The sequence below is a fragment of the Zeugodacus cucurbitae genome, chromosome 3 (assembly GCF_028554725.1).
Source record: "Zeugodacus cucurbitae isolate PBARC_wt_2022May chromosome 3, idZeuCucr1.2, whole genome shotgun sequence".
NCBI lineage: Eukaryota > Metazoa > Arthropoda > Insecta > Diptera > Tephritidae > Zeugodacus > Zeugodacus cucurbitae.
The window spans coordinates 73,471,977-73,499,928 of record NC_071668.1 but is presented as its reverse complement, the minus strand read 5'-3'; the positions used below and the strand labels follow the sequence as shown (position 1 = coordinate 73,499,928).

General features: G+C 34.3%; 1 protein-coding gene across 1 annotated transcript in view; it reads left to right on the top strand.

Annotated features, from left to right (window-relative positions):
- The window catches only part of LOC105215938 (uncharacterized), a 276,247-nt gene that overhangs the window by 186,755 nt on the left and 61,540 nt on the right, over positions 1-27,952 (top strand). The window contains exons 9-11 of the mRNA XM_054227988.1: positions 20,435-20,707; positions 20,830-21,255; positions 25,254-25,370. Of these exons, the coding sequence (XP_054083963.1) occupies positions 20,435-20,707; positions 20,830-21,255; positions 25,254-25,370 (816 nt within the window). The remainder of the gene's footprint in view (positions 1-20,434; positions 20,708-20,829; positions 21,256-25,253; positions 25,371-27,952) is intronic.

Sequence of the window (27,952 nt, the reverse complement as noted above, 5' to 3'; positions counted from 1 at the left end):
TAAAAGAAACGACTGCATAAAGTTTGGTTTATATAGCTTTATTGGTTTGCAAGCTATATACAAAACAAAGCCTAAAAACCGGTATAGGTTTTCTCTTTTCGCCATTTTGTGGGCGTGGCAGTGGACTGATTTTGCCCATTTCAAGGTGCCAAGGAAGATGTGTTCCAAGTTTCATCAAAATATCTTAATTTTTAGTCAATTTACAGCTTGCACGGACAGACGGACAAACATCCGGATTTCAACTCCACTCGTCATCCTGTTCATTTATATATAATATATATAACCCCATATCTAACTCTTTTATTTCTTGGTGACACAAACAACCGTTATGTGAACAAAACTATAATACTCTGTGCAACATGTTGCGAGGGTATAAAAATGAGATTTTTATTTTGTATGATAAGTCAATCTGAATCATCAATCGCTTTTATCGAGAAAATGCCGGTTAATTGATCAATTAGCTCGTGTGCGAAAATGCTATAATAAAGGTGCCAGTATTTATATAATTTATGCTCCATGATCTCATGTTGCGTGTAACATATTTGTTAAATACTACGTTCATTGTGGGTTAAAATCTATTTTCGATCTTGTAAGTGCTGGTCTAAATATAATAATTAATAATCTAATTATAATCCTTTCGACATTATAATCTGAATGTTTCTTGTATATTTCGGCTGTGTTCCACAAGTTCATATTAATTTTGGTTTTCCGGATTTTGTATATAATTTTGAGGAAATTTTGTAATGTTATTATTTTCAAGTGCGCATATGAATACTCTTGCCTCTTGACATATTCTGATCTCAAAGACTATTTTATCCATGATTATTTTTAAGCTCCAAAGTTTCTGTTTCTTAGTCAAGTAATAGACTAAAGAGATCAAAACCGAGACTCAATTGAGATCACAGAGTTACTTATTTTTCACATAAAAGACAAAAATTGGGTGAAAACACCGAAATAAATATATTGACTGGAGAAACCGCTTTTCTTATGCATTTTTTTTACTCGACTACAAGTTTTGTTAATTGATTTTTTATGAGAAAAATATTTAAATATTTTTACAAGGTATCGCGTGTGTTTTTAAGATTTAAGAAGTAATTAGCAGCATAAAAAACTCTCATAGGTAACTCAAAAGCAACGTATGAAGAAATCTGAAGAGTAAAAACTTTAGAATATTGATTGACGAGGAAAGGCACGCATGAAGTACACGAAAAGCAAAGGTAAAAGTTAACACTCATGCCTTGCCACGTCAATCAACAGCGTAGCAGCTGTTACACCAAATACGTGCGTAATAGCGGCAATACAATGAAGGAGCTTGCCAAATGCTTGGGAACACTTTTTAGTTACAGTGGAACTTCCATAACTCGAACTTCTGTAAGTCGAAGATCTCCATAATTCGAACTTCTGAATTGGCAATAGGGTTTAGAAATTAAATTCCATACACATTTCCTTCCATAACTTAAACTTCTATAATTCGAAGTTCTCCATAACTCGAACTCTTGAAATGGCAATAGAAGAAAAATTACATACAAAATTCATTCCATAAATCATTCTTTTCGACCAGGGGATAATTCAAAATTTTAAATTTCACTATCGAGGTAGTATTTTAAAAGAGACTCTCTATATCGTACAAAAAATATGTTATACTTATGGATTGCATAAATCATGGTCCAAAAATTCAAATAATGCAAGGGAATTTGTATGAAATTTGACTTCTATGGCCAATTCCAGAGTTCGAGTTATGGAAAATCCAATGTACTTCCAAACTACTCAGGGACTCGATAACAAACAAACAATCTATATCATACAGCTGTATCAGCAGCTGTCATTACCAGCCCGCATAAGGGAATTAACTCGCCTCTGAATACATCATTTTCTTATTTTGAACTTCTCAAAGCGATTTACGCGCTTTGCACTGTCTTCTCACAAACTTTACACATATTTGTGTAAGTGTGCATGATTGCTATCGCACGTATAAGAAGCACTGAAGAAACTTGCAGCCACAACATTTGCATTCAGTTAGCAGCAGCTTGTCTGCTTGCAACTCATCTACAAAGTTTAATGGATTTTTTAGCATAACTCATACGCCCTGTAGACACCGTCGCGACTATCAAATTGGCAAAACTATGTGTATAGTAAACTGTTGTTGTTGCAGTGTACATGAGTTTTACGTGTAAAGTACAATATTCTATACTCTATTTCCTCATTTAATGGCAAGTGTATAAAATATGAATAAATCTGTTACTCATACGCCGTGTAGTCGACATATTTTGAGCTAGCAACTTGTAGTAGCGTCAATTGGTATGGAAAACCACTTGAAAATTAGATTTTATTTATATTGAAGATATTTCTTAGTGATTTTTAGTATTTTCTCCAAATTTATTTAATTTTTTTCTATGCTATGTATTATCTATTTGCTATTGAAATATTTTTAAATTGCGAAAATTTTAATTATCGATTGCATTTCGAGTCCTATATATTTTCCTATAGTACATAAATAAAAGACAACACTTAAAATGCTACTAGCGTTTTCCGGTCTAGACGTTACTACGCGCTTCTGCCGCGCACTCAGCCTCAGTCTCTGCAAGTGACTGCAAACGACTGCAGGAAATGACCTACTAACACAACAAATCGTGCAAACTCTAGGCAGATTATCGAAAATAGTTAAATGTTGGTATATGGAGCACAAAATATTTAAATTTAATTGAATAAATCACTTTTAATGTGAAATATATAAATATTGGCACAAAGATGGTGGGGTGAAGCTTTCTATGATTGCATAAAGTCGATGAAGCCCTGGCTTTTTTCAGTATTTCACTTCTGTCCATAAGATATAATAACTTTGCATCTAATTTTTCACTAAAAATAAATAAAAATTGCTGAGAAAAGGTGAGAGAAACAGGGTTTGTACAAAGAATGTCATTAATTTTGCTGCAAGCAATTTTTCCAAGACATCAGACATACCCAAAAGTGTTATTCATATCTCCATCCGATTGCAAATTTATTTATAACAAGTAAGGAAGGGCTAAGTTCGGAAGTAACTGAACATTTTATACTCCCGAAATTTATTGAAGAAATTTTATTTACATAACACACAAATTTACCCATAAATTCGGCATAAAGTTTAATAGAATAACGAAAATCGTCATATATAGTATATGAGCCTGAGCTGAGGTAATTCCTGAACCGATTTCATTCATTTTCACCAGCACTCACTTAATTTTGCTAAGATATCTCACATATTTACCAATACATATATGCGGAATAAAGCCCACCGTATTTTTGAAAAACCTATAATTAAGTATATGGGAGCTAGGAGATGTTATGACCCAATTTTAATAATTTTTGGAAAAGAGACACACTATTAGAAGAAAACCATTTCCTCTGAATTACATTAAATAATCTGAGAGATTTACCCATATTTTCGATTAAAATTTACCCTTAGGCGCTGAGCTCAACATGTTCGATATCTGGGGACTTGAAAAGTTATAGTCCGTTTTCGACAATTCTTTCACAAGTGAAGCCAGAGATGATATGCACTATTTGTGTAAAGTTTTATTCCGCCATCTTCATTGGTTCCTTGTGTATACATTATAAAGTGAAGGAATCAGAAGTAATTCAAAATTGAGTTATATGGAAAGTAGTCGTGGTTGAGAACCGATTTCGCCCATTTTTATGTTATGTTATCAGGGTGTCAAGTTAGTGTTATATACCAAATTTCATTGAAATCTGTCGAGTAGTTTCTGAGATATGCTCTTTGACCCATAAGTGGGCGATGCCACGCCCATTTTCCATTTTGTAAAAAAAATCTCAGTGCAGCTTCCTTCTGCTATTTCTTCTGTAAAATTTCTGACGTTTTTCGTTAGTGAGTTAACCCACTTTTAGTAATTTTCAACCTAACCTTTGTATGGGAGGTGGGCGTGGTTGTTATCCGATTTCTTTCATTTTTGAACTGTATAAGGAACGGCTAAAAGAAACGACTGCAGAAAGTTTGGTTTATATAGCGTTATTGGCTTACGTTATATATACAAAAAACCGATTTGGGGGCGGACCATGCCCACTTCCACAAGAAAATTACATCCATGCCCCTTCATAGTTCGATCCTTTGTACCAAATTTTGCTTTTATAACTTTATTTATGGCACTTTATGTGTTTTCAGTTTTCGCCATTTTGTGGGCGCGGCAGTGGTCCGATTTTGCAACCTTCTACGGTGCCAAGAAACAAGTGTGCCAAGTTTCATCAAGACATCTTAATTTTTACTCAAGTTACAGCTTGCACAGACGGACGGACGGACGGACGAACAGACAGATAGACATCCGGATTTGAACTTTACTCGTCACCCTGATGGGTGTTACAAACAACAGTTATGTGAACAAAACTATAATACTCTCTTAGCAAATTTTGTTGCGAGAGTATAAAAATTTATATTCCATAAAATAATAGAAAACTTGTAAAATCCATTAATCCAAGGACTCTCAAATTCAGTTCTCACATGTACCTAACTCTTAATTATTCCCCTCTTTACACAATTGTTGTTGGTTTTTGAATAAATCTAATCCTAGCATTAAAAATTCCCTCAAATAGAAAAGATATTATATACATAAAGGCCAGACTCCTTTTTAAATTGCCTATGAAGCTCAAATATTTGAACAGTATTATTTTTACTTTTGGTTATTATATTCCGCTTTTGCTTGGATTACGCCCAAAGGTTGTAAGAAAGCAAATGAATTTCATATAAATGAAAATTAAATCACATAAGCCAAATTAGAGCTGCTGCAACTACAAAAATTAAGCCAAACAATTCAACAGATATTACCAAGCAAACACAAATATATGTATTTGCACGCACACACTCAGGCATGCCTACAGTCCAAGCACTAGCCAGCGCTGTTGCACACGGCCCCTCTTGCATAATTTACAATTACAATTACGATTTTTCTACGCTTCGTATAGCTTTTCGTTTTTCCTTCCGTTTCCGCCTTTCATTTCCAAGCCAAAAACTAAAGAAATCGGGAAAAAATTGGCAAAAGAATCCCAAATGCAAATATTTTTACGCGCTTGTTTGCACAGAATACCCATTGCAATGAAATCGATGCGCAACGCAATGACTTGCAACGCTTTGGGAGCATGCAAAGGCAAAATGGACGTTGGTTGGTATCTGAGTTTGAGTTGGCTGTGAGGCACAAGTGAGTACATATTTATAGACACAAGCATATTTGTTGCTATCAGCTATAGACGAGCAGTCAGTGAGCAGATGTGGAGTCAACACGTCAGTTGGACAACTGCACTTATATATATTTATACACACACATAGATAGCATAGATAGCTAGCGTGTCGGTTAGTTTGCAAGCGGAAGTTGCATAGAAATGCAAGCAACCGGATATAATTGTGTTTGCTCGATGCATATTTCCGTTACTGCTGTTGCAACAATACTGCCAGCAAGTCTGGTATATATCAATACGGCAGTATAGTGGCAACAATGAATGATAGAAATACTCTAGCACTGCTGCTACAACGACAACTATTGGCAACTTCAGATTTACCTACTTTTATAACTGTTGCTGCTGCTGCTCATATTGAATGCATTGCTCTTTCACTGCTTTGTACTTTTTCAGTTCTGCAACACTCATCTGTGTGTGTGTGTGTGTGTATAAATTCAAGTGTGTTTGTGTTGTGTTGTGTTGTGCATAAATCGAGCAGCATCACCGGCTAACGGCTTGCATAGCTCAGTAGTTGCTTCCAAATGCATGTGTTTCGATATGCAACCAACAACAACAACTACATAAATCTGCATAAAAAATTCTTATAGAAAATCCCGCTGCATTCTCGGCAAGCCGGGATTGATGTGCAACATTTGATTGCAATATTGCAACAAGCATATAAAGATATATATATATATATATATGCTAGTGTCTCTGCAACTACAGCATGGATTTATGCCAAACGAAATAAAGATTAAAGGATACTTGCTTACATATATAGAAATACATATGTGTGTGCGGAACTTGAGTTATAAATAAAATTACAGAATATCAAAGTTGAATGCGATTACACTACAACTCTGCAGTACTGTCTCTTTCTTCCCCTCTCTCTTTCTCTGTATTCACTTAGTTATTACTAAGTTATTGCCTTTAAAACTTAATATCAACTGGTTGTAATAGAATTTCACATGTGTGCATACATTTACTGACTTGCGGATTAATTTGCCAAAGCAGCTCTATATAAACAAACATACATACGAGGGCTGCTATATATATTTCTGGCCTAATAATGAAAATCGGAATATTTATCAACGAAAATGGTTTTATTGTTTTTCAAAATATTCTCCATCAAGATTTATACACTTTTGCATGCGCTCAAACCAATTTTCGAAGCACTTTTTTTGAGCGATTGTCAAATTGTGCGCGATCCAACGAGAGCAAACCTTTTTTTCATGCAATATCGAATGTATGCTGGTGGGAGAAATGCATAGGCATGCCTCTATCTGAAGGTATGTTACATGATGGTCTTGCATTATCAGTTCACGTACGGCATCGATGTTTTCTGGCACAACGGCTGTTTTTGGACGACCTTCGCGGAATTCGTCTTTGAGCGAGCGTCGGCCACGATTGAATTCGTTGTACCAGTTTTTCACAGTGCTATAGGATGGTGCTTCATAGCCATACAAAGATTTTAGTTCATCGATGCACTCTTGTCGCGATAATCCACATCGAAAGTTGTGAAAAATGATCGCACGAAAATGTTCACGAGTTAATTCCATTTTTTGGCCGAGATGAATTTTTTAATTCCCTGTAAATAAAACAATTCACGATTAAATGACAAAACGTTCTGAGTGATGTTATGCTAAAAAATGTCAAACTTTCCAATGGAAATGTCAGATTGCACCTGGCAACACTTAGTGTTGCCTAGGCCAGAAATATATATAGCAGCCCTCGTATATACACATATTTATATATAGACACATATAAATATATATATACATTTATTTCATAACTACCGTTGTGCATTTGTAGCGTAAGATTTGTTGCGGAAATTTGAAACGGAATTATTTAAGCAGAAGTGAAATTTAATTATTAGTTAGTAATTGCTGTTAGTTGTTAACTAAACGCTGCAGCTGTATATGCAAGTCATATTTGACTATAAATACACACATGGAAATGATGATTTACACGTATGCATATGTACTGTTATATGCATAGTTAATTCAAGCGTTAAGTGAGATTTTCATTTAACTGTAGATTTTGATCAAAGATTAATACACATTTCAATTGAGTTAAATGCATAGCTAAGTGTGGCACACCCATATATCTCGTGTGTATTTATTAAGAGGTCATTAGTATCCGGTTCATATGAATTTACATGCCTGATATTAAATGTGGAGCTAACCTGGACTGCAAAGATAGTTCATTTAAGCTTAAAAGCTGACATCTAATAAATCAAGCATTGTCAAATATTTGCTTAAGAGTAATTCTTATGTGCGAGTAATCTTTTATGCAGATGTACGACTTTCTAAAAAATCAAAACTATCGAACGCGATTTCCTCGATGATGTGGCAGAATTTGACTAAACTAAATGATTTATTGAATTTTATCAAGACCAGAGGGTGCTTCAAAAATGAATTAATAGTGTGAAGAGATTCTAATCCCGGTGGTGTCAAATTGGTCTCCTCAAGGCCGAATTGCGTCGACAGACAACCACTTAACGTAATCCAATTCAATCCTTATGTGAGCATACATATGAATCTCCAGTAGCTCCACATTATTACCCACGACTGTCATCGAAACAGACAAGTCACAGTTCAAAGCACCGGCCTCGTATAATATTCAAATGCGCCTTCACACTTTTCGTCAAGAGTAAAATTCTTGATATATTATTGAACTAATGGTTAATTATTGAGAGGTAACATCTAGATAGGAGCCCTAAAAAATGAGGGTTTTCAAACATGTTTCTAGTGAAAACTTCTAAATTTATTATTCGAAGAATTTGAGCATATGGTAACTCTGAAGAGTATTGAATAAGTTTTAATTTGCAATAATAACAGTTTTTGAAGCTGTTACAGCATATCTCCAAGAACGGCTCCCAAAACGGAATTTTGCGGTGACCACTGTATCGCTGAAGTGGATCAACTGAAATGAAAAAAAAAACAAAGGGATTTCGTTAAAGGAATGTATAATCTTGTAATTAATCGAAGGAATACAAAACAAACAAAAATTGATTTTTTGCCATATTTTTGGTCTTAAAGTGTTTTATACAACATTTTTAATCGTTAAAAAAGCTTTGATTAAGTACTCGGAAATATAGTTTAGAAGACTGTGTAAAATTTTGAAACGAAAATTACAAAAAAAAAGCAATTTTTTCGTAATTTTTAGAAAGGGCGCCCTTAAGGGCGAAGTTAATGTAAAAGCTCAAAAATCGTTAATTTCTTCACAACATTTTTAAAGGTGATAAAATAATTGTATTCTTTGTAAGCTTTAACACAAAATTATTGAATATTTCAAGAGTGCACATTTTTTTTCTTTCAAAATGGCGGCTTAGGATAATTTTTTGTCTGCTGTCTTTGATGCGGAGTATCAAACTGCGCTAATTTAGCACTTATCAAATATTCACCAGACGCAAAAACAAATCAAGTGTGTATTTAGGACATACTAACGGAAAGTAGTAGTTTAAAATAAGCTGTTGAAAGAAGTCAGAACTTAGAGCTCTTTTAATTTGACATTTTTGACCCCAAAAAGGAAAGGAGAGTGAATGTAAAATAAATGAAATTTTCGGTACCGATAAAAAGGCCTCACTAAATTTCAGACAAATCGGTCAACAATGTAAACAGTTTTATCATACTCACTCGGAGTATGAAGCGGTCATTATATTAGCTGTAACTTCGTCATTATTCGAGATATTTTTACTCTTGTCAGTACACGCTCAACATACAATATTTTCAGTTTATCGAGAAAAAAATAGATTACTTTTCTATTTTACATAGACTTATCCACTTAATTAGAAATATTATTAGGATATATATATATCAATTTAAACTGCTAATATTGATACAACCATATCTTAATCTCAATCTCAATCAATCTTAAATATTTATATTAAACTAGCAGACCCGGCCACACGTTGTTGTGGGTAAGATATACATTAAATTAAGTTGGTCCAATCTTGGCTGTGGGGACGATATTGATTACTCGGGGTTGATTTATGTTAAGCAGCATGATTACAACGCACACTACTTTTAATTGCAAGGTGATTGGTGATAGTACAAGCAATTTTAAATAGTTTGGGATAATTGACTACGTAATCCTGGTTTGTAGATGTGTCAACTCTCCTGGACCGAAATTCTAACTTGTCATCGATATATTTGTTTTTTACTACCAAAATAGGTAATTCATTCAGCCATTTAGCATTTATTCATCATCGAGGTGTCAACTGAGGCCCTACCATTCCCAACTGCTTCTATAATCGCAATTTGATATTGTCTGCCGAATATATGGGTCAAATTGTATGTTATCTTAATAAAATTACATCAATAAATTGAAAGAGTATAAAATATTCGGTTGGACCCGAACTAAGCCTTTCCTTATTTGTTCCAAATTCTTTTGGGCAATCGACACAACCTTATACAATTGAACAATAACAAACATATTTTAACAAAGCAACAATTACAACCTTCAAAATATAATTTTTTTGTTTTCTCTTTTTATATTTTTCTTGTCAACTCGAAAAAAATTCTCTGATTATTATCTTCCTCGCAATTTTTCCATATTTACTCACTCTCTAATCTTTTCCTGGGCTTCCACGAATATTTCAAGACTAAAATTAGCCAGATCGGTTTGGCCGTTCTCGACTTTTTGCGAGACAAACGAACAGCAATTCATTTTTATATTATATTTATGTACATACATACATATGTAACTGTAAATTAGAAGTAAAACAAAATGTTAATTATTAATTATGGAGACAATTAATTTGAATAACAACAATCCTATCATCTAAGTTGGACCAAATTACATGTACATATATGCCAACTTTCATGAATATCAGTTGACTCATTTTTGAGTTCATTCGGAACATACGCACGGACACTGAATTTTTATATATTAAGATATTCAAAAAAAAATATATTATTTTCAAAAAATAAATTTCAAGTATTTTTTGGCTCATTTCTTGTTTAAGCAAAGACTCGTACCACCCACATTACTAATAGACCAACAGCATTTTCATTAAATTACAATTTAGCTTCTATAAAATTTGATTAGCTCTGATTGTTATTTAACCTTTGCCAAACTCAAAGTCAAAGTACCGAAATTTATTTTGTGATAAAATTTGGATATTTATTTTCTACATAATATTTATCATTATCTTGCTATACATATTATTTTACATATCTATACTAATATTATAAAGCTGAAGAGTTTGTTTGTTTGAACGCGCTAATCTCCGAAACTACTGGTTCGAATTGAATAATTCTTTTTGTGTTGGATGGTCCATTTATCGAGGAAGGCTATAGGCTATATAGTATCACGCTGCAATAGGAGCGAAGAAACAGTGGTAAATGTGTAAAAAACGGGGGAAATTTTTTATCTTTGAGGGCTTCCGTTCCTTGCGCTGCGAAAGCGGTTCAAGATACATAAAAGTTATGTATGAAAGAATTATTTCTACTTTAATGATCTAAAAAAAGTCCGTGAGTACCGTTTTTGTGATAACTAATAATTTCTAAAATTTCAATAAATTTTTTTTTTTTTTAATTTATTTTTCTGATCTATTTATCCAAAAAAAAATGGAATACTCGGGAAAGTGGTAACAGAGAATTCAGAATTGCAAATGGACGATGACATCTATAATGAAACATTGGTGTGATTGAAGATTTGTGTTTGCTTATGAGTGGCAAACTTTTGACTGAAATTCATATGCCAGCGCCAAAAAAGTGCCTATGATGAATTGATGAAGACTGCCAATGATGGAAACAGTGGACTATTTGATGCGCTCGGCGGAACTGGCAAAAATACGATCTCAAAATGGAATTGTGTTGGCTCTCGCATCTACTGGAATTGCTGCAACGCTACTAGAAGTTGGAAAAAACGCACATTCGGTACTGAAGCTTCCGTCAAACATGCAAATCAATGAAAAACCTGTTTGTCATTTCGAAGCAATCAGTTATGAAAGATCTGTGGAATAATAACTGGTCGCTTTGGTGGCGTAGTGCTTCTGTTATCAGGCGAATTTTGACAAACACTTCCTGTTATTTCGAAATCAACAGTGGCGGACGAATTGAACGCATCTTTCAAGTCATCGTATTTGTGGCGACTCGTGAAAACCATACGATTGACCATGAATATACGAATGTTCCTGCAACAAGATAGCATCGCAGAAGATATTCAAGGAATGGGAAATGGGCAAATTCCGGTTGATACTTCTAATGATTTGATATCAATCCGAACATTTGCCAAAATTATCGTAACTACGATTGGTTGAGTGCACGCGCAATTTTAGCTGCCGAAAATACCGATGTCGATGACTTAAATTATACGTTTCAATGATGACTTAAATTATACTAGTCAAATTCTGGGAAATTTGTGTTCGTACAAATCGATCGAAAATGAAGTGTTGAAAATGAATACGAAGCCGTGAATTATTCAGTGGAATTTCTAAATTCTCTGAATTTGCCTGACAAGTCACCGCATCCTTTGCGTCTCAAAGTTGGATTTGCCATTATAATGCGCCGAAACCGTGTAATTGAATCCGACTGATTGTGACGCAACTATCGAATAATGTAATAGTTGCAAGAATTTTGAAAGGGACAGAATGCTTGATTCCACGAATTCCTTTAAACTCCAACGATTTGCCATTTCAGTTCAAACATATTCAGTTTCCATTGAGAACATTTATAAATCTGGAAATGTAATGTTTTGCACATGGATTATATACGTGGAGTGTTCACGAGTTGGAAAACCATTTCACATTTACGCACCGGTAGAAAAAAAAAAACCAAAAAGTTGTTTATCAAGCTGCGTTACATTGAAAAAATGTAGAAAAATCGCAAATAAATGCTTTTCAATACAATATCAATTCAACTTAATATTCTTTTAAAAACAAATAATTTCACGCAGGGCAACGACTGCGGGATCAGCTAGTATATACATATATATATAGATGTATGTGTTGTCTATCACATAAAATAAATGATGAAATCACCACAGGCATATACAATAACACATTCATTGCCATAGTTAAAATTAATTCACAGAACAACATGCGTTGTTGCAACTAAAAAATGCAAAATATGCTTATATTAAATAAAATAAATAAAGTTAATCAATATTTAATAAAATATAACAATGTATTACACAAGAGAGCAAGCAACAAATAAACAATTTATTTATAATAACTTCCCGCAGCGCATCGAAACACACACAGAGACAATATTTTGAAATGTATAACATATGTGGCTGCCACATTTTGTTGCACAAATTCAATTGCCACAATTTCGGTGTATGTTTGTATGGTAGTGTTATTGTATAATGCTAATATAGCAAGTAGTTAAAACAAAAAACTGCGTTACGTATATTTGTGTGTACAAATTGGATTAACAAATACTCCGTTTGTTTATTATTTGCTGATTTTTCATGTTAAACATAAAAATCTGTTGATTTTAATACTTTTTCAAGGCTTACGAATTGTTAACAAACACACATACATACTGTGGCAGGCATATATTATACAAGCCAAGCGCTTTTGATGAAATATTTGATAACTTTTAAGCCATTATTAGCACTCAACTGGATAGTTGTTGCTTCGTTGGTTCAAATAGCAGATATCGAAGAACTTTAAATTTTTTTCTAAATCATTTATAACAAATATTTGTTGACTATATACTTTAAATATATATTTTTTAATAAAAATTTAAATTTGGAACAAAGGATCGCACTAAGAAGGGGCATAGTTGGATGAGATTTTTTTTGGGGAAGTGGGCGTGGCCCCGCCCCCAAGTCGGTTATTTGTATATATCTCGCAAAACAATAAAGCTATATGAACCAAACTTTCTGCAGTCGTTTCTTTTAGCTATTTACTTATACATTCTAAAAATGCAAGAAATCGGATAATAACCACGCCCACCTCCCATACAAAGGTTAGGTTGAAAATTACTAAAAGTGGGTTATCTCACTAACGAAACACGTGAGAAATACTAAATTTTACAGAAGAAATTGCAGAAGGAAGCTGCACTCAGATTTTTTTACAAAATGGCAAATGGGCGTGGCATCGCCCACTTATGGGTCAAAAACCTTATCTCAGACACTACTCGACGGATTCGAATTAAATTTGGTATATAATATTTTCTCGACACCCTGATGACACGTGTGGAAAATGAATGAAATCGGTTCACAACCACGACAACTTCCCATGTAACTCAATTTTGAACTCCATCTTATTCCTTCACTTTATAATATATATACATAAGGAACCAATAAAGAAAGCGAAATAAAACTTTACACAAATACTGTATATGATCTGTGGCATCACTTGTGAAAAAATTGTCGAAATCGGACTATAACTTTTCAAAACTCCGAATATCGAATATTAAGAATTCAGTGCCCCATGGTAATTTTTCACCGAAAATTTGGGTTAATCTCTCAGGTATCTTTATTTAATTTAGAGGAAATATTTTTCTTCTAATAATGTAACTTCCCCCAGCTCTCATATACCTAATTATAGGATTTTCAAATTGGGTCAAATTGTATGTTATCTTAATAAAAATATATCAATAAATTGCGAGAGTATAAAATGTTCGGTTGCACCCGAACTTAGCCTTTCCTTACTTGTTTATTTTATTTTTTATTTATTTAATCATTTTTAGTTTCTTTTTTTGCTTTTTATCTCCAATAAGTGTTATTCACGGTGCTTTTTAAAATTTATGCATTTCCACTACAAAACGAAGTCAAATAGAAATAATTGTCTTTGTCTGATTTGAATGTCAAATGTAAATGTAGCTATTTAAGTGGAAAATCGCATCAAATTACAAGCTAAAACATGCAATCGCTTTTAATAGAATACGAATTTATAAGCACATATTTTTTTTGGAAAAAATAGGTCTAGATTTTTTTAACAAGTAAGAGAAGATAAGCAAAATACTGAAATTTCATCCGTCCGATTGGTATTTCTCTTTATTTTTCAGCCAAGGTTAAAAGAAATTATTGTGAAAGCATATTTATGTATTTATCTGCTTTCAAAGATTTGGAAATATTAATTTAAATTTAATAAACAGTCTTTAATAACGCTAGATTATCTGAAAATAATTCACCATGACGTATGAGTAACATTTGAGCACCAATTGATCATAAGAAGTTACTCATACGCCATGGAGGGTCGGAATATTATATTATTTTTTCAGAAAATTTGATAAATTGTTTCATGACACGCTCATATTCCACTTTTGAAATCACTTTTCAGTGACTTGTATTCGATTTTAGATATTCTCGCCAAGAGAGTTCCTGGATAATAACCGTCAAATGTAAACTTCTCGAAATAAAGAAGTACAACATATTAATAGCCTTACTTTGATGCAATCTAATTAAAAAGCAAATGTGAGATTCATAGTTCATTCTATTTATCAGCTTATTTTTCACGGCATATATTTACAAAGGTCTTTGTACTCTATAGGCCATTGATAACATTCAGCTTGTATCTTTCGATTCAACTCTTTAAAGTTCCTCATTTCTTTAAAAAAAAAACTCCTAACTATAATACTAACTACATTCCTTTTTAACACAAATCTCTCTTAAGTGCCTTATACAAATTAGTCAAAATAAATAATTTTCAATTTGAGAGTTGGACAGCAAAAGTTACTCATACGCCATGCTCGACAGACCACATAATATGTTTGCATAAGTAATATTGGGTCAAAAATGCATTTCTTTCTGTTTACCACTGCGTATGGTCAAACTACATTTGTAGATTTATTCTTTACTACTCACATATACTCCTCTGATATTATTAATATACATACATACATACATACATATAAGTATGATATGTTCTACTGTAGCAACTACGCATGCACTCTACTATTCGTAAATTAATTAAACAAAATAAAAACAAGCAAGCTATGTAGTGCAAGCCAACAGCAAGACTTGAAGCAAGTCAAGCTTGCGAAATGTTACTGACCATTTACCAGCGCTTCTGGCTTGCGCAAGTTTGCAAGAGGTTAAAATGGGAAAACAGTTTGCTGTGCAACAATGCAGAATACAACAAAATACAAAAGTTCAAAATGTATTGTCGGATGCTGTGGTATGCTAAAATAGTATAGAATTGCCCTACAAACTGAAAGGTACATACATATATACCATTTATACATAGACAAATAAAGTATAGATGCCTCACTGACATATATAAATATTGACTCGTGTATATGTATGTGTATACCTTAGTATATATCAAAGTGCAAAGCACAATAAGTCACTGCTATGCTGTGCTCTGCTTTCACTTTATGTTTCTGCCACTCGCTCCGTAGCTCCGTGCCATGCCGCTACCAACGCTATGTTGGCAGCTTGTAAAAGCTGTTGTGCAAAGCGTAGACTATGCAGTGCATTAGTTGCTTCATAAATTATGGAATTTTGCAAAACATTGACAGCAAAAAGCCATAAAAACAAAAACAAAAACAATGTGAACAATCAGAGTAATTGTAAAAAAAAACCCAACAACAACAAAAGGTAGTTAAATGCTGAAGGAAATATGGGAAAAATATGGATTTTATTAGAAATAAAAGCAGAGATGGGTGACTCCAAGTCAGTGTTTCCCAAAGCGAGGAATTTAAAAGAGAAATGTTATTATAAATTTGAAATATTAAGAAGAGCTTCCTTCGTATTACTGCATTAAAAATGCTTATAGAAATTATAATTAATATACAATATATTTTAAATTAAATTATTATTATTTTTTCAAATCATTATTAAATTTTTAATTTTTATAATTTTTTGATTTGTTTATTACCATTTTGGGTTTATATTTCTTTACCATTTGAATTATCTACACTACTATTATAAGGAGGAAAGATTTGTATGTATGTTTGTAATGAATAAGCTCCAAAACTACTGTGCCGATTTCAAAAATTCTTTTCCATTCGAAAGCTACCTCGAGTAACATAGGCTATATTTAACAAAAAGACTCCGTGATGGAGAATATTAATCGGAAACTGAAAATCGTCAAAATATTAGACATATACAAGCTCACTTCACAATCCGAGAGAAAGACATCGGACACCAAAGACCATACTCAAAAACGTTAACAAAACTATCACGTGATCTTGTAATGACATCACGTGTTAAGGGTGGGGTCATTGACCTCACTCAAAAATGTAAACAAAAATATCACGTGATCTTGATATGATATCACGTGATCAGGGTGGGGTCATTGACCTCACTCAAAAATGTAAACAAAAATATCACGTGATCTTGATATGATATCACGTGATCAGGGTGGGGTCATTGACCTGTAAACAAAAATATTACGTAACCTTGATCTGACATCACGTAATTAGGATGTGGTCATTGACCACACTCAAAAATGTAAACAAAAACATCATGTGTCCTTGATGTGACATGACGTGATTAGGATGGGATGAATGACCTGTAAACAAAAATATCACGTGACCTTGAAATGACCTCACGTGATCAGGAAGAGGTCATTGACCTCACTCAAAAATGTAAACATAAATATCACGTGACCTGGATGTGATATGGACGGGGTCATTGACCTGTAAAGGAAAACATCACGTGATCAGGGGGGGAAACCGGATATAATATTACCGGAACCGGAAAAAGGGCATAGGGGTATGGATAACGATATTGCCGGAACCGGAAATGGGGGGGGGGCTGAATATTGGTTACTGCATCTGGATGTGGGGCATCCGGAAACGGAACGAGCCACAACTGAAACGAGATATGGGATAACCAATGGAACCAGATATGGGAATGATGTGCCGAACCGGAAATGAAGCAACCGGAAATATTTTAGCGGAAACGGATGTTCGATATAGAGCGGACGTCAAAATGACGGAAGTGGAAATTGGACAGGAAACGTCCCTTCTCCAGAAACTGATTAGTGACGGAAGCAGCGTCGCCTTGAGCATAAATGTTTTCTGTTCATAGAAGATTAAGGTGTGTAACATATCCGCTTCCGTTATGAGACTTCCGTTTCCGATAATCGTTATCGATATTGGTGTAAAGTTTTATTCCGCTATCTCCATCGGACACCTAAGACTAGAGGACGTAATCAAGATTTAGCTCATTACAAATAAAATATAATTTCATGCTCGAATTTTCTTCATCTTACTTTTTTAAATGAACCCACATGAGAAACGGGAAGTACATACATACATATGTATGGGAGCGTGTGTAAAAACTTATAATTTTTGAAATGTTTGTTTAAAGCCGTGCGAGCCGGAGCGGTCGGCTAGTTATATAATATTTTTGATATTGATTTATGCAAGTAGTCATAACCTCACACCGCAAATTCCATCACTCACTAATTGAATCTCTAAATTTTTCAATTTAGTAATTTTTTTTAAATTATACACAAATTTATTCCTTTAAAAGTTTTGAAACACCCTGTTGTCAACAGTCTCAGCAACTTCAGAAAATTCCTGGAAATTTCTCAGCAACTTCACAGTATTTTTAGAAATTTCATCGCTCGCATAAATGGTCAATATGTTGTGGTTGTTGTTGCTGCCAGTAGTAAATCTACTATTTACCGCTACTTTGCACAATTTTCCAATTTTTTCCTTGTGCAGCAGTTTCTGCTTTTTTGTTAGCCACTTGCTAATGGTCAATTAAGTGCTGCTGTTGTTTCTCTGTTATTTGGAGCAATTTTCTGGGAATTTCATACGGTGAAGTGTTTGGAAAAGTGGTAAAATGTGGATATTTATAAAATATGTATGTAGCTGTTTTGATACACATGCAACATTAGTAAGTTTTATATACACAATATATAAATTCATTTATAGAATTATTTGTTGAGCACATGTGTGGAAATGTATATATTTAACACTTACAAAGTGCAGTATTTTTTTTTTCTTTTTGAGAAATGTTTCACATTCTATTCTAGTATGTTATAACTTTCAATTTATTTTAAAAGTTTTATAGTTTCATTATATTAAGAATGAAATAAAAAATCTAGAAAACAGTAAACTTTTGCGAAATTCATGATGCCGGTTACATAATATAAGGAAGAGAACGATGTGAAACAAAACTAGAGAAAATGAAAGATATAAAGACAGAGACAGAGAAAAATATATATTTAAGGTGTAAGAGATAAAAATAAAGGGCAACGAAGTAAGAGAGAGAGCAACAAAGAGAAATGAGAGAGAGAGAGAGAGAGAGAGAGAGAAAGAGTTAGAAAGATCGTGTGAGAGTGAGAGAGAAAGAGAAAGAAAATTTAAATTTGCCCAAAAATAGGAATTTTTGTGGAAAAATAATCGATCTATACAGTCTAGATCTATGTATATATCACTCTAAAACCTTTTCATAAAAAAAAAAATGTTTGTAAATATTTTTAGACAAAACACAATATCTAAAATATGTTCGTAATTTCTGCACCAGTTGTAACATCTAGCCAATCAAATCAATATTTAACTGTTTGCCAGCTGTTACACAAACCAATAATCGGTTATGTAGTCATAATAAACTTTGCGTATATAGTGTGTGCATAAAATTTAAACGGTAGCAATACGCATCCTTATGCATCTATTAATTGATCATATTGAGTGTAGCTACAGCTGCGATATTAAATTTAAGTGCACTAAAAATATCATAAATTGGTTTTTGTAAAATTACAAGTTAATAGCCAAGCTCAACAATAAAAATACCATAACCTACACAGCTTGTGCACTGACCAATAAAAGTGCATACCACACCCTCGAACGCATAGGATCAAAATTGTATCTCATTACACAATGCACACATTAGGGAGTACTCATTTACCACAGTAGTAGTTAGTGCGAGTAATTTTACTAAGTACATGCTTAAAAGATATTAACACTTTAATTTCTTCTGAGAGCACAAGAGCAAGCTGTAATTACGTACTGTAAAATTGCTGAATTTTCATTAAATAGTTTCTTGTTTTCTTTCTCGATTGGTAAAATTTTCTGACCAATATTTTGTTCTCTCCCGAAAAACTTTACAACACATTAAAGTGTGGGTATTAGCTTCAAATATGGTGTTGGATATCCCCACACTCATACTCACAGTTATAAATTTATGTATGACTTTTATGAACTCTACATTTTTGGTACGAGAGTTCTTTTAATTTGAGCGATCACAAGTTAAATGCGCATTTAATGCCTCGAGTTATTTTTCCGCTAGTTTTCACTGAATTCACTTTAACTTGTTTGTGTAGTTTACACACTTGGCACTTTACTGCCACACATATTTTACAGCGTATTAATTTCTTTGATATGGCAACGACAGTCATGCACATTCCTAGTAAGGCTAAGCACATAGTGTAGCGAAAAATGATGATAAAGAAATTAAGTACACTCTCACATATTAGCTGATAACAGCTACTAATGTCTACTAAAAAACTCTGGGCCTTGCCTTTCCATCTTGGTTAGCCTTCAGCACAATTTTTAACTTTTCTTCACCATGAATTAACCCTAAAATGGGCATATACCCATATGTACTCGTAGTACACATATGAACTCATACACATAAACATACATGACCGCTTAGTGAGGTACATTAAATCTTTATGAGAGTTCGGTGGCGAAAGTTCATTTTTGATTTCTTTCTCTTTATGGTGACACTTAATTTATTTGGCTCTTAACTTGATAATTAGCTTTAAAGGGAGTATATGAAATTTTGTTCACTTGCATGTTTTAATGAGGCAATTGAGAGTTTTGTAGACGACATAAAAATTTCGTAGGGATCCTTCTTCCCTTTATTGGAACGCAGACATTTCTTTATGTAGATAGTTTATAGCTGAAAAAAGTGGAGAGAGAGAGAGAGTGTGATATGCTAGAGGGTCTTGGAAATATTAAAAGCACAAATACGATCTCCTGAGAGCTTTTTACAATTTTCTTAGCGCGGTAGAATAATTTAAAGTCTATTTATCTCTTCTATATTAATAATATAGAGGGCATGATTTATTGCGAGTCTAACAGTAACAACATTTACTGATTAAAGTTATCAAATATCATCGATATCTATGATGAGAGTCAATAAAACAGCTCTAAAGCTTTGAAAGCTCCAATAAGTTCTTCTATGTCAAACAGATCTCAGATACAAGCTATAAAACGGATGTCAGATGACAGCTGTCAAATGAATATTAGATCAGAAATGACAACAAATGTCAGATATCAAATGGCAACTGAGAAAACTTTTAACACATTTTTGAAAACAAGTGTCTTCAATCTTTCTAATTCCCCCTAATATTTCTACTTCTCTTCAACAGGTCACCGATTGGGGCATCGAACAGTGTCGCTCACTGCATGTGCATATCAAAACACCGCCACGCCTACGCGTCGATCCCGCCAGTGTGACGCTGCAACGCGGTGATTCGCTGCGTGTGCGCTGTCTCTCACCCGGCAACGATGACATTAAACGCTACGCACAGCTCGGCTACAGTTGGACACGTAACGGTGTACTCTTTCAATCGAATCCCGCCACAGTGATGTGGGAAGATCTGTATCCCGATGGAAGCATACTGAAAATAAACAATATACAGGTGAGAGAGCGTGTGCTTGAAGCACGCGAAACTGCTTTTATAGTAGCTCTAAGCTTTTTTTTTTTTGTACCTTTAATATAAATCACATTTATTATACTCTTCCGCCTCTTTTGTGCACACAGAAATCCGCCGAGTACACATGCATTGTCTCGAACACAGTGCGTCCGGTATCGAAGAGTGTCTACATTACCGTTATCGACCACAATGCGGTACGTGTGTGCCACAGCGACACGCTGTACGGTGTCCGTTGGCCGACAAGTGCACCAGGCGCCGCCATTGTTGCCGACTGTCCGCGCGGTTTTGAGGGCCACTCGCGGCGCATTTGTGAAAGCCGCGATACAGGCAATTCAACATGGTTGTTACCCGATTTTTCGCTCTGCGTACACGATCAACTTTTGGCGCTTTACAATAAGTTTCGTGCACTAAGCGCTGGCTACCAGCAAACCAACTCGTCGGCCATACTAAAGGCATGCTTTGAATACACCGCGAAGCGACATAAGCGTTTTCTGCCCGGCGAGGCGGGTTTTCTCATCGATATGCTACATGAGGTGAGTACCAAGAGGTTGAGTTGCATTTTTATTGTTGTTTTTGTTTTAATGTGACCTGAAATCTCCGTAAAAGCGTGTGCTGCAAAATGTTGTGTGTAGTAAAAGCAATCGCTTTTCATATATATATGTATTTATTTAATGTGTGTCAAGCACACAACGGTATTGTTTGGCAAATGTTTACGTGCATTTTAAAATTGCACTCCCCGTATATAAAAACTGTCACGTAAACACCATAAAAGCACATAGCTTTGTGCGCTGGCCGAGATAAAGCGTGCGCCGCATATGACTTGCGAGCAAAGCGCTTTTTTAAAGGCCTTCAACTATAGTAGCCTTGCAGTGGTGATGCTTATTTATTTATGAAAATATTGTATACAAATATTTATTAATATTGCCACAGAAAATAAATTTTCGAATTTTGAAAATTCTTGGGAATTTGTTACTTGCTTACTTTATTTAGCTTTCTTCATGTTTATGTTTTATTTATTATTTGTCTAATATCATTTGTCACAAGTGTCAGTTCGTGCTCATTTTTCAAAATTGCACTCAAAGCGGATAAAGTCGGATTTTCTTTGGTCAAAATGTGCTGTTGTCGCAAACCAGCTCAGCCAGCCCAAATCGAAGACGAGCATGATTTCATGGCTATTGGGATTTGGTAGATTTTTAAGCATATCAAATATACGTGGGTGACCTTTGTCCTTTTCGTGATAACAAATATGAATATAGGTGATTTTTAGAAGTAATTAAGGGGTTACATTTCCGTAAAAAACTGCTTATTTTCATATTTTTTTTTTATAAAAAAAAATTAAAATTTTATTCAAGCTTTGTATTGTCTAGAAATAATCTAAATAAAATAACTGTGTCCATGTTGTCAGCAGAACTTCTAACAGGATTACCTAAAGGGAAATATAATATGAGTCTTTAGTTAAGACTAAAACTGGAATTTGGACGATGGGAGATTTTTTAAATAGTCTAAGAATTGAATTAAAATTTATTTTTTAATACTACTATAACATCTCTTGAATATGTGTAGTCGATCTTTTTTTATTACAATTGTACCTTGTATACAATGATAATACTAACAACAATTCAATTCTAATAAGTTAAAAATAATAATTAAAAGCTAAATGTTCGAGAAATTCATTTGCTGCTACAGTTGCCTTGCTAAGTCTGAAGGCCTCTTACGTTTCAGTAGATTTTCTCGTTCAGCATTATGAAGTTGAGTCTGGATGGAGTCTGGATGGCTCTTCATTTGCATGCTGTATGGGCCCCATTTCGTGAGTCCGTGCAAGTTTGGTTATTTCGTTTACTACTGAATTCACACCAAGATCACGGTGCTGATCAAGGTCAGCAGATCTAACATGCCAAGGAGCATTAACTATACTTCTTAGTACCTTAGTACCTTGAGCAACCCCATAGTTGAGCTCCATAGGTCCAACTTGGCTTTAGTATTTGATTATATATATATAAACAGCTTGTTTTCGATTGAAAGCGTGGATCTCCTACCGACCAGATGGTAAAACTTAGCAAATTTTAAATCAAGCTCACACCTTTTTTTTCTTAACATGCTCTTTCCAGCGAAGCTTAGCATCTAGTGTGATTCCTAGGTACTTAGCATTATTGTGATGTGGTATACAAGTACCATTTATATAAATGGGATGGTATGATGGTTTTTTTTAAGTAAAGTCTTCGTGCATTGATTTGGAATCGTTTAATTTAATGCGCCACTTGGAAGCCCATTTAGTAATTGCATTGACTGCTGTTTGCACTCGAAGGGTAGATATTGAGGTTGACTCTCCTGCTGCTAACAGGGCTGTGTCATCTGCAAATGTCGCTGTCACATAACTTGAGTCAGTGGGGATATCACTTGTAAAAAGCAAGTAAAGCATTGGCACCAACACGCTTCCCTGGGGAGCCCCCGTTTCTATCGGTTGCATGTTTGAATATTCATCCTCTTGTTTTATGCGAAAGTATCTATCTTTTAGGTAGGAAGCAATTATTTCGCAATATTGTTTGGGTAACATGCATTTTAATTTCAGCAATAGACCCGAATGCCAAACTCTATCATAAGCCTGAGGCAAGTCTAAGAAGGCCGCCGAAAAAACGTTCTCTTTATCCATAGCATTTTCAACGTAATTAACGATACGGTGTTCGGCTGGTCAATGGTTGAATGATGATCACGAAAGCCGAACTGTTGTACTGGTATAAGGTGTTCGATCTGTCATTGATGTGAGCCTCTTTATGAGAACATTCTCGAATACTTTCGATAGAGCTGTGTAGTCGATCTGAGTAATTATTTAAAGAGCTTTAGCTTTTCCTTCGCTATATAAAAAAAAACCCCTATGGTAGATTCGTTGTCACTAAAAACATTAAACTGTCTTAACCGTTCTTGATGAAATTTTAGACAGGTCTTCGAAATACAATTTACAATTACTTGGATGAAGCTGTCAAACCAGCTGTCATTATAATAGAAGTATTCGCAATTTATATTCAATACGAGCTACCTTGCCAAAAGACTGTTCTTGAAAATCTTCTATACTTAAAAAAAACCGTTCTTCTGAATCCTCTTCTATTTATATTGAATAAATGTTAAAAAAAAGTATTAAGACCTAATATCTAATTTATGTCATTAGCCCAGAAAGGTTAATACGAACCCTCGTAAAACAAAATACAATCAATATCGTCACTAAACTTTAAGGTTTTTTTTCTAAATCATACAAGAAGCATTATAAACTAAATATATGTATGTTTGTTAGTTCCCACACACACAAGCACACATTTTCATAAAAAAGGTTTGCCAACTGAAGATAAACGATTGTGCTTGCTCGCTACAGCAACAATATTCCACATTTCACACCACAAAATTTTCACTGCAAAAGCCGCACATTTCTTCAGGTGCAATCCGGCCAAAGCAACCACTGCCACATTTTTTAACTGCAACCACACTTGTGGCACACAACCACTGCTTGAACATTTCTCAACAAACCAAACAGAAAGTGAACAGAAAGTACCGGAAGCATAGAATAGAATAGTAAAAAGCACAAAAAAGCAGCAACAAATCATATAAATAACGAAAGTGGCAGCTCATCTAAAAAGCAAAGAACCAACACACGCAGACCAACCAAGATAATAATGATGGTTGTTCATGATGAAGCTGATGATGGCAATGCACTGATAAAGGTGAGCCTGCTGATGGCGGTGTCGACAGCAGTTCCCCGTTACACAGTTGAGAAAGTGCAATTTTTCATTCTAATGCACTTACCAGCAATTCACGGCAGCCACAAATTTTCGAACATCTTTGCTCTTTGCCTTTTTGCTTCAGCACATATTTACTACCTGTTCACATGTGCTCGCTTGGTGGCAGCGTTGCATATGCAATACTCGCATGTGTGCACTCGCCGCCCTTCAAAGTAGCAAATTATGGAAAAAAAATGTGTGCGCTTGATAAAAAAAAAACTCGTACTTTATTAGATTTCACTTTTGTCGGAAGTTATTTGCTCTTACATGCAGTGCATGTTGACTCACTCCCTTTTTGCGTGCGTGTGGTTCTTGAGTGTCCTTTCAACTGAGTTTTGCTGCTACGTTTAGGCAGGATGTGGCATAAATGCACACAATTTCACCGAGGATGCTAAAACCAAGTCACTCAGAGAAATTATGAGCAGGTTTCATTGGTATTTCCGTTGAAAGATGAGAAATATATAAAGAGGAACAGAGCAGACCTTCAATTCTTACAAAAATCTGGAAGAATTGCAGAGAAACTAGAATTGTCGCGCCCCTGATGACGCTACCAATGGCGCAAATATCATACAATAATATATAAAATAAGTATATTAAACTAAATATCGCTAAATTTCTCTCAGTGTACAATTGCCAGCATATGAATATTATCAAAATCTACAACTCTCTCTCTAAGCGTATTTTCCAAAATTTTTTTCTTAATTTCTTTTTTTCTTCCTCATATTTGACATTCACTTTGTATTCAAAATGTTCATCTCTTCCAGGTCGATACGTATCTGCAGCTGAAGGGCACACAGCTGGAACGTGAGATGGCAGCTGAAATAATTTTGCACATTCTCGACAAAGTCATGCAAAATACGCAATCACTTAATAGCCAACAGGTAAGCGCATTATGCTCTACTACGACTTTTCTGCATTGCAATTTTTGAGCAGAAAAGTTGAAGAATTTATATCGTGCATATTTCTACTACAGCGTTATTGCACAGGTAATAGTTTAAAAATGATTTGCTCAGATTTTTTAGAACGAGATGTTTGGACTTATGTAGCATTTTTAAGGTTTGCTTAGAATATACAAAAACAAAAAAAGTTGAGTGAAATAGTTTCATAGTGAAATATCTCACTTTCGTTACTTTCTCCACCACATTTTTGAGCATTTCAAGTAGTCCAGCGATGATTTCGATAGGCTTAAGTTCTTCCAGAATTTCTGGTTTAGATTTAATGTTCTTCGTTAAGTATACTAGAAATCTATTTTTGTTGTATTTACACTGTTATTGCTTTTACACATTTATCACTCATCAAGTTTCAGTTTTTCTCAGTTTTGGCACAAAATTTCTGTTTCTGTTCACATATTCTGTTACAAAATTTTATTTCTGTTTCTGTTTATAAATTCTGTTTCTACCCATAATTTCTGTTTCTGTTCATAAATTCAGTTTCTACCCATAATTTCTGTTTCTGTTCATAAATTCTGTTTCTACCCATAATTTCTGTTTAGAATAAACCCACCATGTCTATTTCCAATTCCTTATTATTGTTTTATATTTAAAAAACTTAAATAAAAAATACTGGTTTTCTAAAATATTCAAAATTTTAAATTCTGTTTCTGTTCGGTAATAAATTTAATTTCGAATTCTTTACTATTGTTTTATATTTAAAAAACTTAAATTAAAAAAAACTGGTTTTCTAAAATATTTAAAATTTTAAATTCTGTTTCTGTTCGGTAATAAATTTAATTTCGTCCGCTGCATAATTTATTTCACAGTTTTCTTTTAATTGCTTTAATTCAGTTTCTCATTATATAAGCATTTCTTGATGTTAATTACCTCCAGCTGACTAAAAAAAAAAAAATGTTTGTATGGAATTCTGTTTCTGTTTTCCTTTACAAATTAACTTTCATTGTCAGTTTTGAAGAATTTTTGTTTTATTTTAATCTGCAATAATAATTTCCATTTATCAAACAGTACACAAAATAGGATAATGAAACACCTGAAGTACATTTACCCTCACTTCCTCCAAAAAGTAATGAATCTTTAACCTTAAAGGATTAAAAATCCCAACTATTGATTGCTGCAAAGCTTGTAAAAAATTTAAATTCAATTTAGCACAACAATGATGCTGGAATTGAACTAACAAACGAAAGCTTCTAACAATTTAATGCATCGAGATTTGTACACTAGCATAGTTTCAGGCGCGTTTGCAATGTGTAAAACGTATAAAATCCATCAATTTGGGAGAGAGATAGCAATTTGTTGTTTGTTGTGGTTCGAAATTGCGTGACAGACTGAAATATTTGAGTATAAAAGTAAAATAAATGGAAGAGTGAAGATTTAAAATTTTATCAGATTTAAAATTATTGGGAAATCTTTTTAAATGTGATAATGACTGATTTTTTGGTAGTAATTGTTAAGTGTTGCGTTATAAATTTTTACTAAGAGATGATGGAATGCCATTATCAAAATTTATGAGATTAAAATTACCAAGGTTGACTTACATTAATAGTAAAATGGGAAGCATAAACCAAAGCCAAAACTGCAGCGGTTGGCCCTGCGAGGCAATCCTGAACCTAACCCCACTCCACATGATGATTGGCTCTACAGCAAACAGTACTTTACTGTCCCTGACGAGACCAGGACCAAGAAGCAGCAGGATGGTAAACGCCCGACAATTGGAGACCATAGGGAGGAAACTTCCAATGGCGACATTCTCCTTCCAAGGGTCGACATTACCAAAAAGGTGCACTTTGAAAGGAAATTCAAGTTAGTATTGAATAACAAAAGAGATTGAGAGGACTCCTCTCTTAAGGAAGTCATTAGCAAAAGCACCCAGCAACTTTCCCAGTATCTTTCAGGCTGAGGTCTATGCTATTAGCAAATGCGCTGAAATAATATCAGACAGGAACTATCACGGCGAACAAATTGTCATCATCAGTGATAGCCAGGCGGCTGTCCAGGCACTATCATCCTTCGAAATAAACTCGGGGTTGGTCCTGAACTGTATTGGAAAACTCAACAGAGTGTGCAGCAACAACAAATTAACACTGTTCTGGGTACCGGGACACAGAGGTATACAAGGCAACGAACTCGCAGACCAGCTAGCTAAGAAAGCCGCGGCCACCAGACCCCTTCATTGCCGTTGTTCTGCAAGCTCTGAGAAATGGACTACTCGAAGGCGAATTAGAAAGTAGGAATCGCTACTGGAACCGCAACCGCAAAAGATTCAAGCAAATTATTGCGCTCCCAAGAAACAAAATGAGACAACTAGTGGCACTCTACACTGGCCACTGCAGACTAAGGTGTCATCTAAACAAACTGCTGCTCTACAGACCTATGCAGATTCTGTGATTTGCGTTGCTAAGCTTTCTTAGAGCTACAGGACTGGATGGTATTCTATGATAAATAGGAGGTCATAATAGACCGTAGATCGCAGTGCGATCCTCTAATAAATCTAATCTAATCTAAAATGGGAA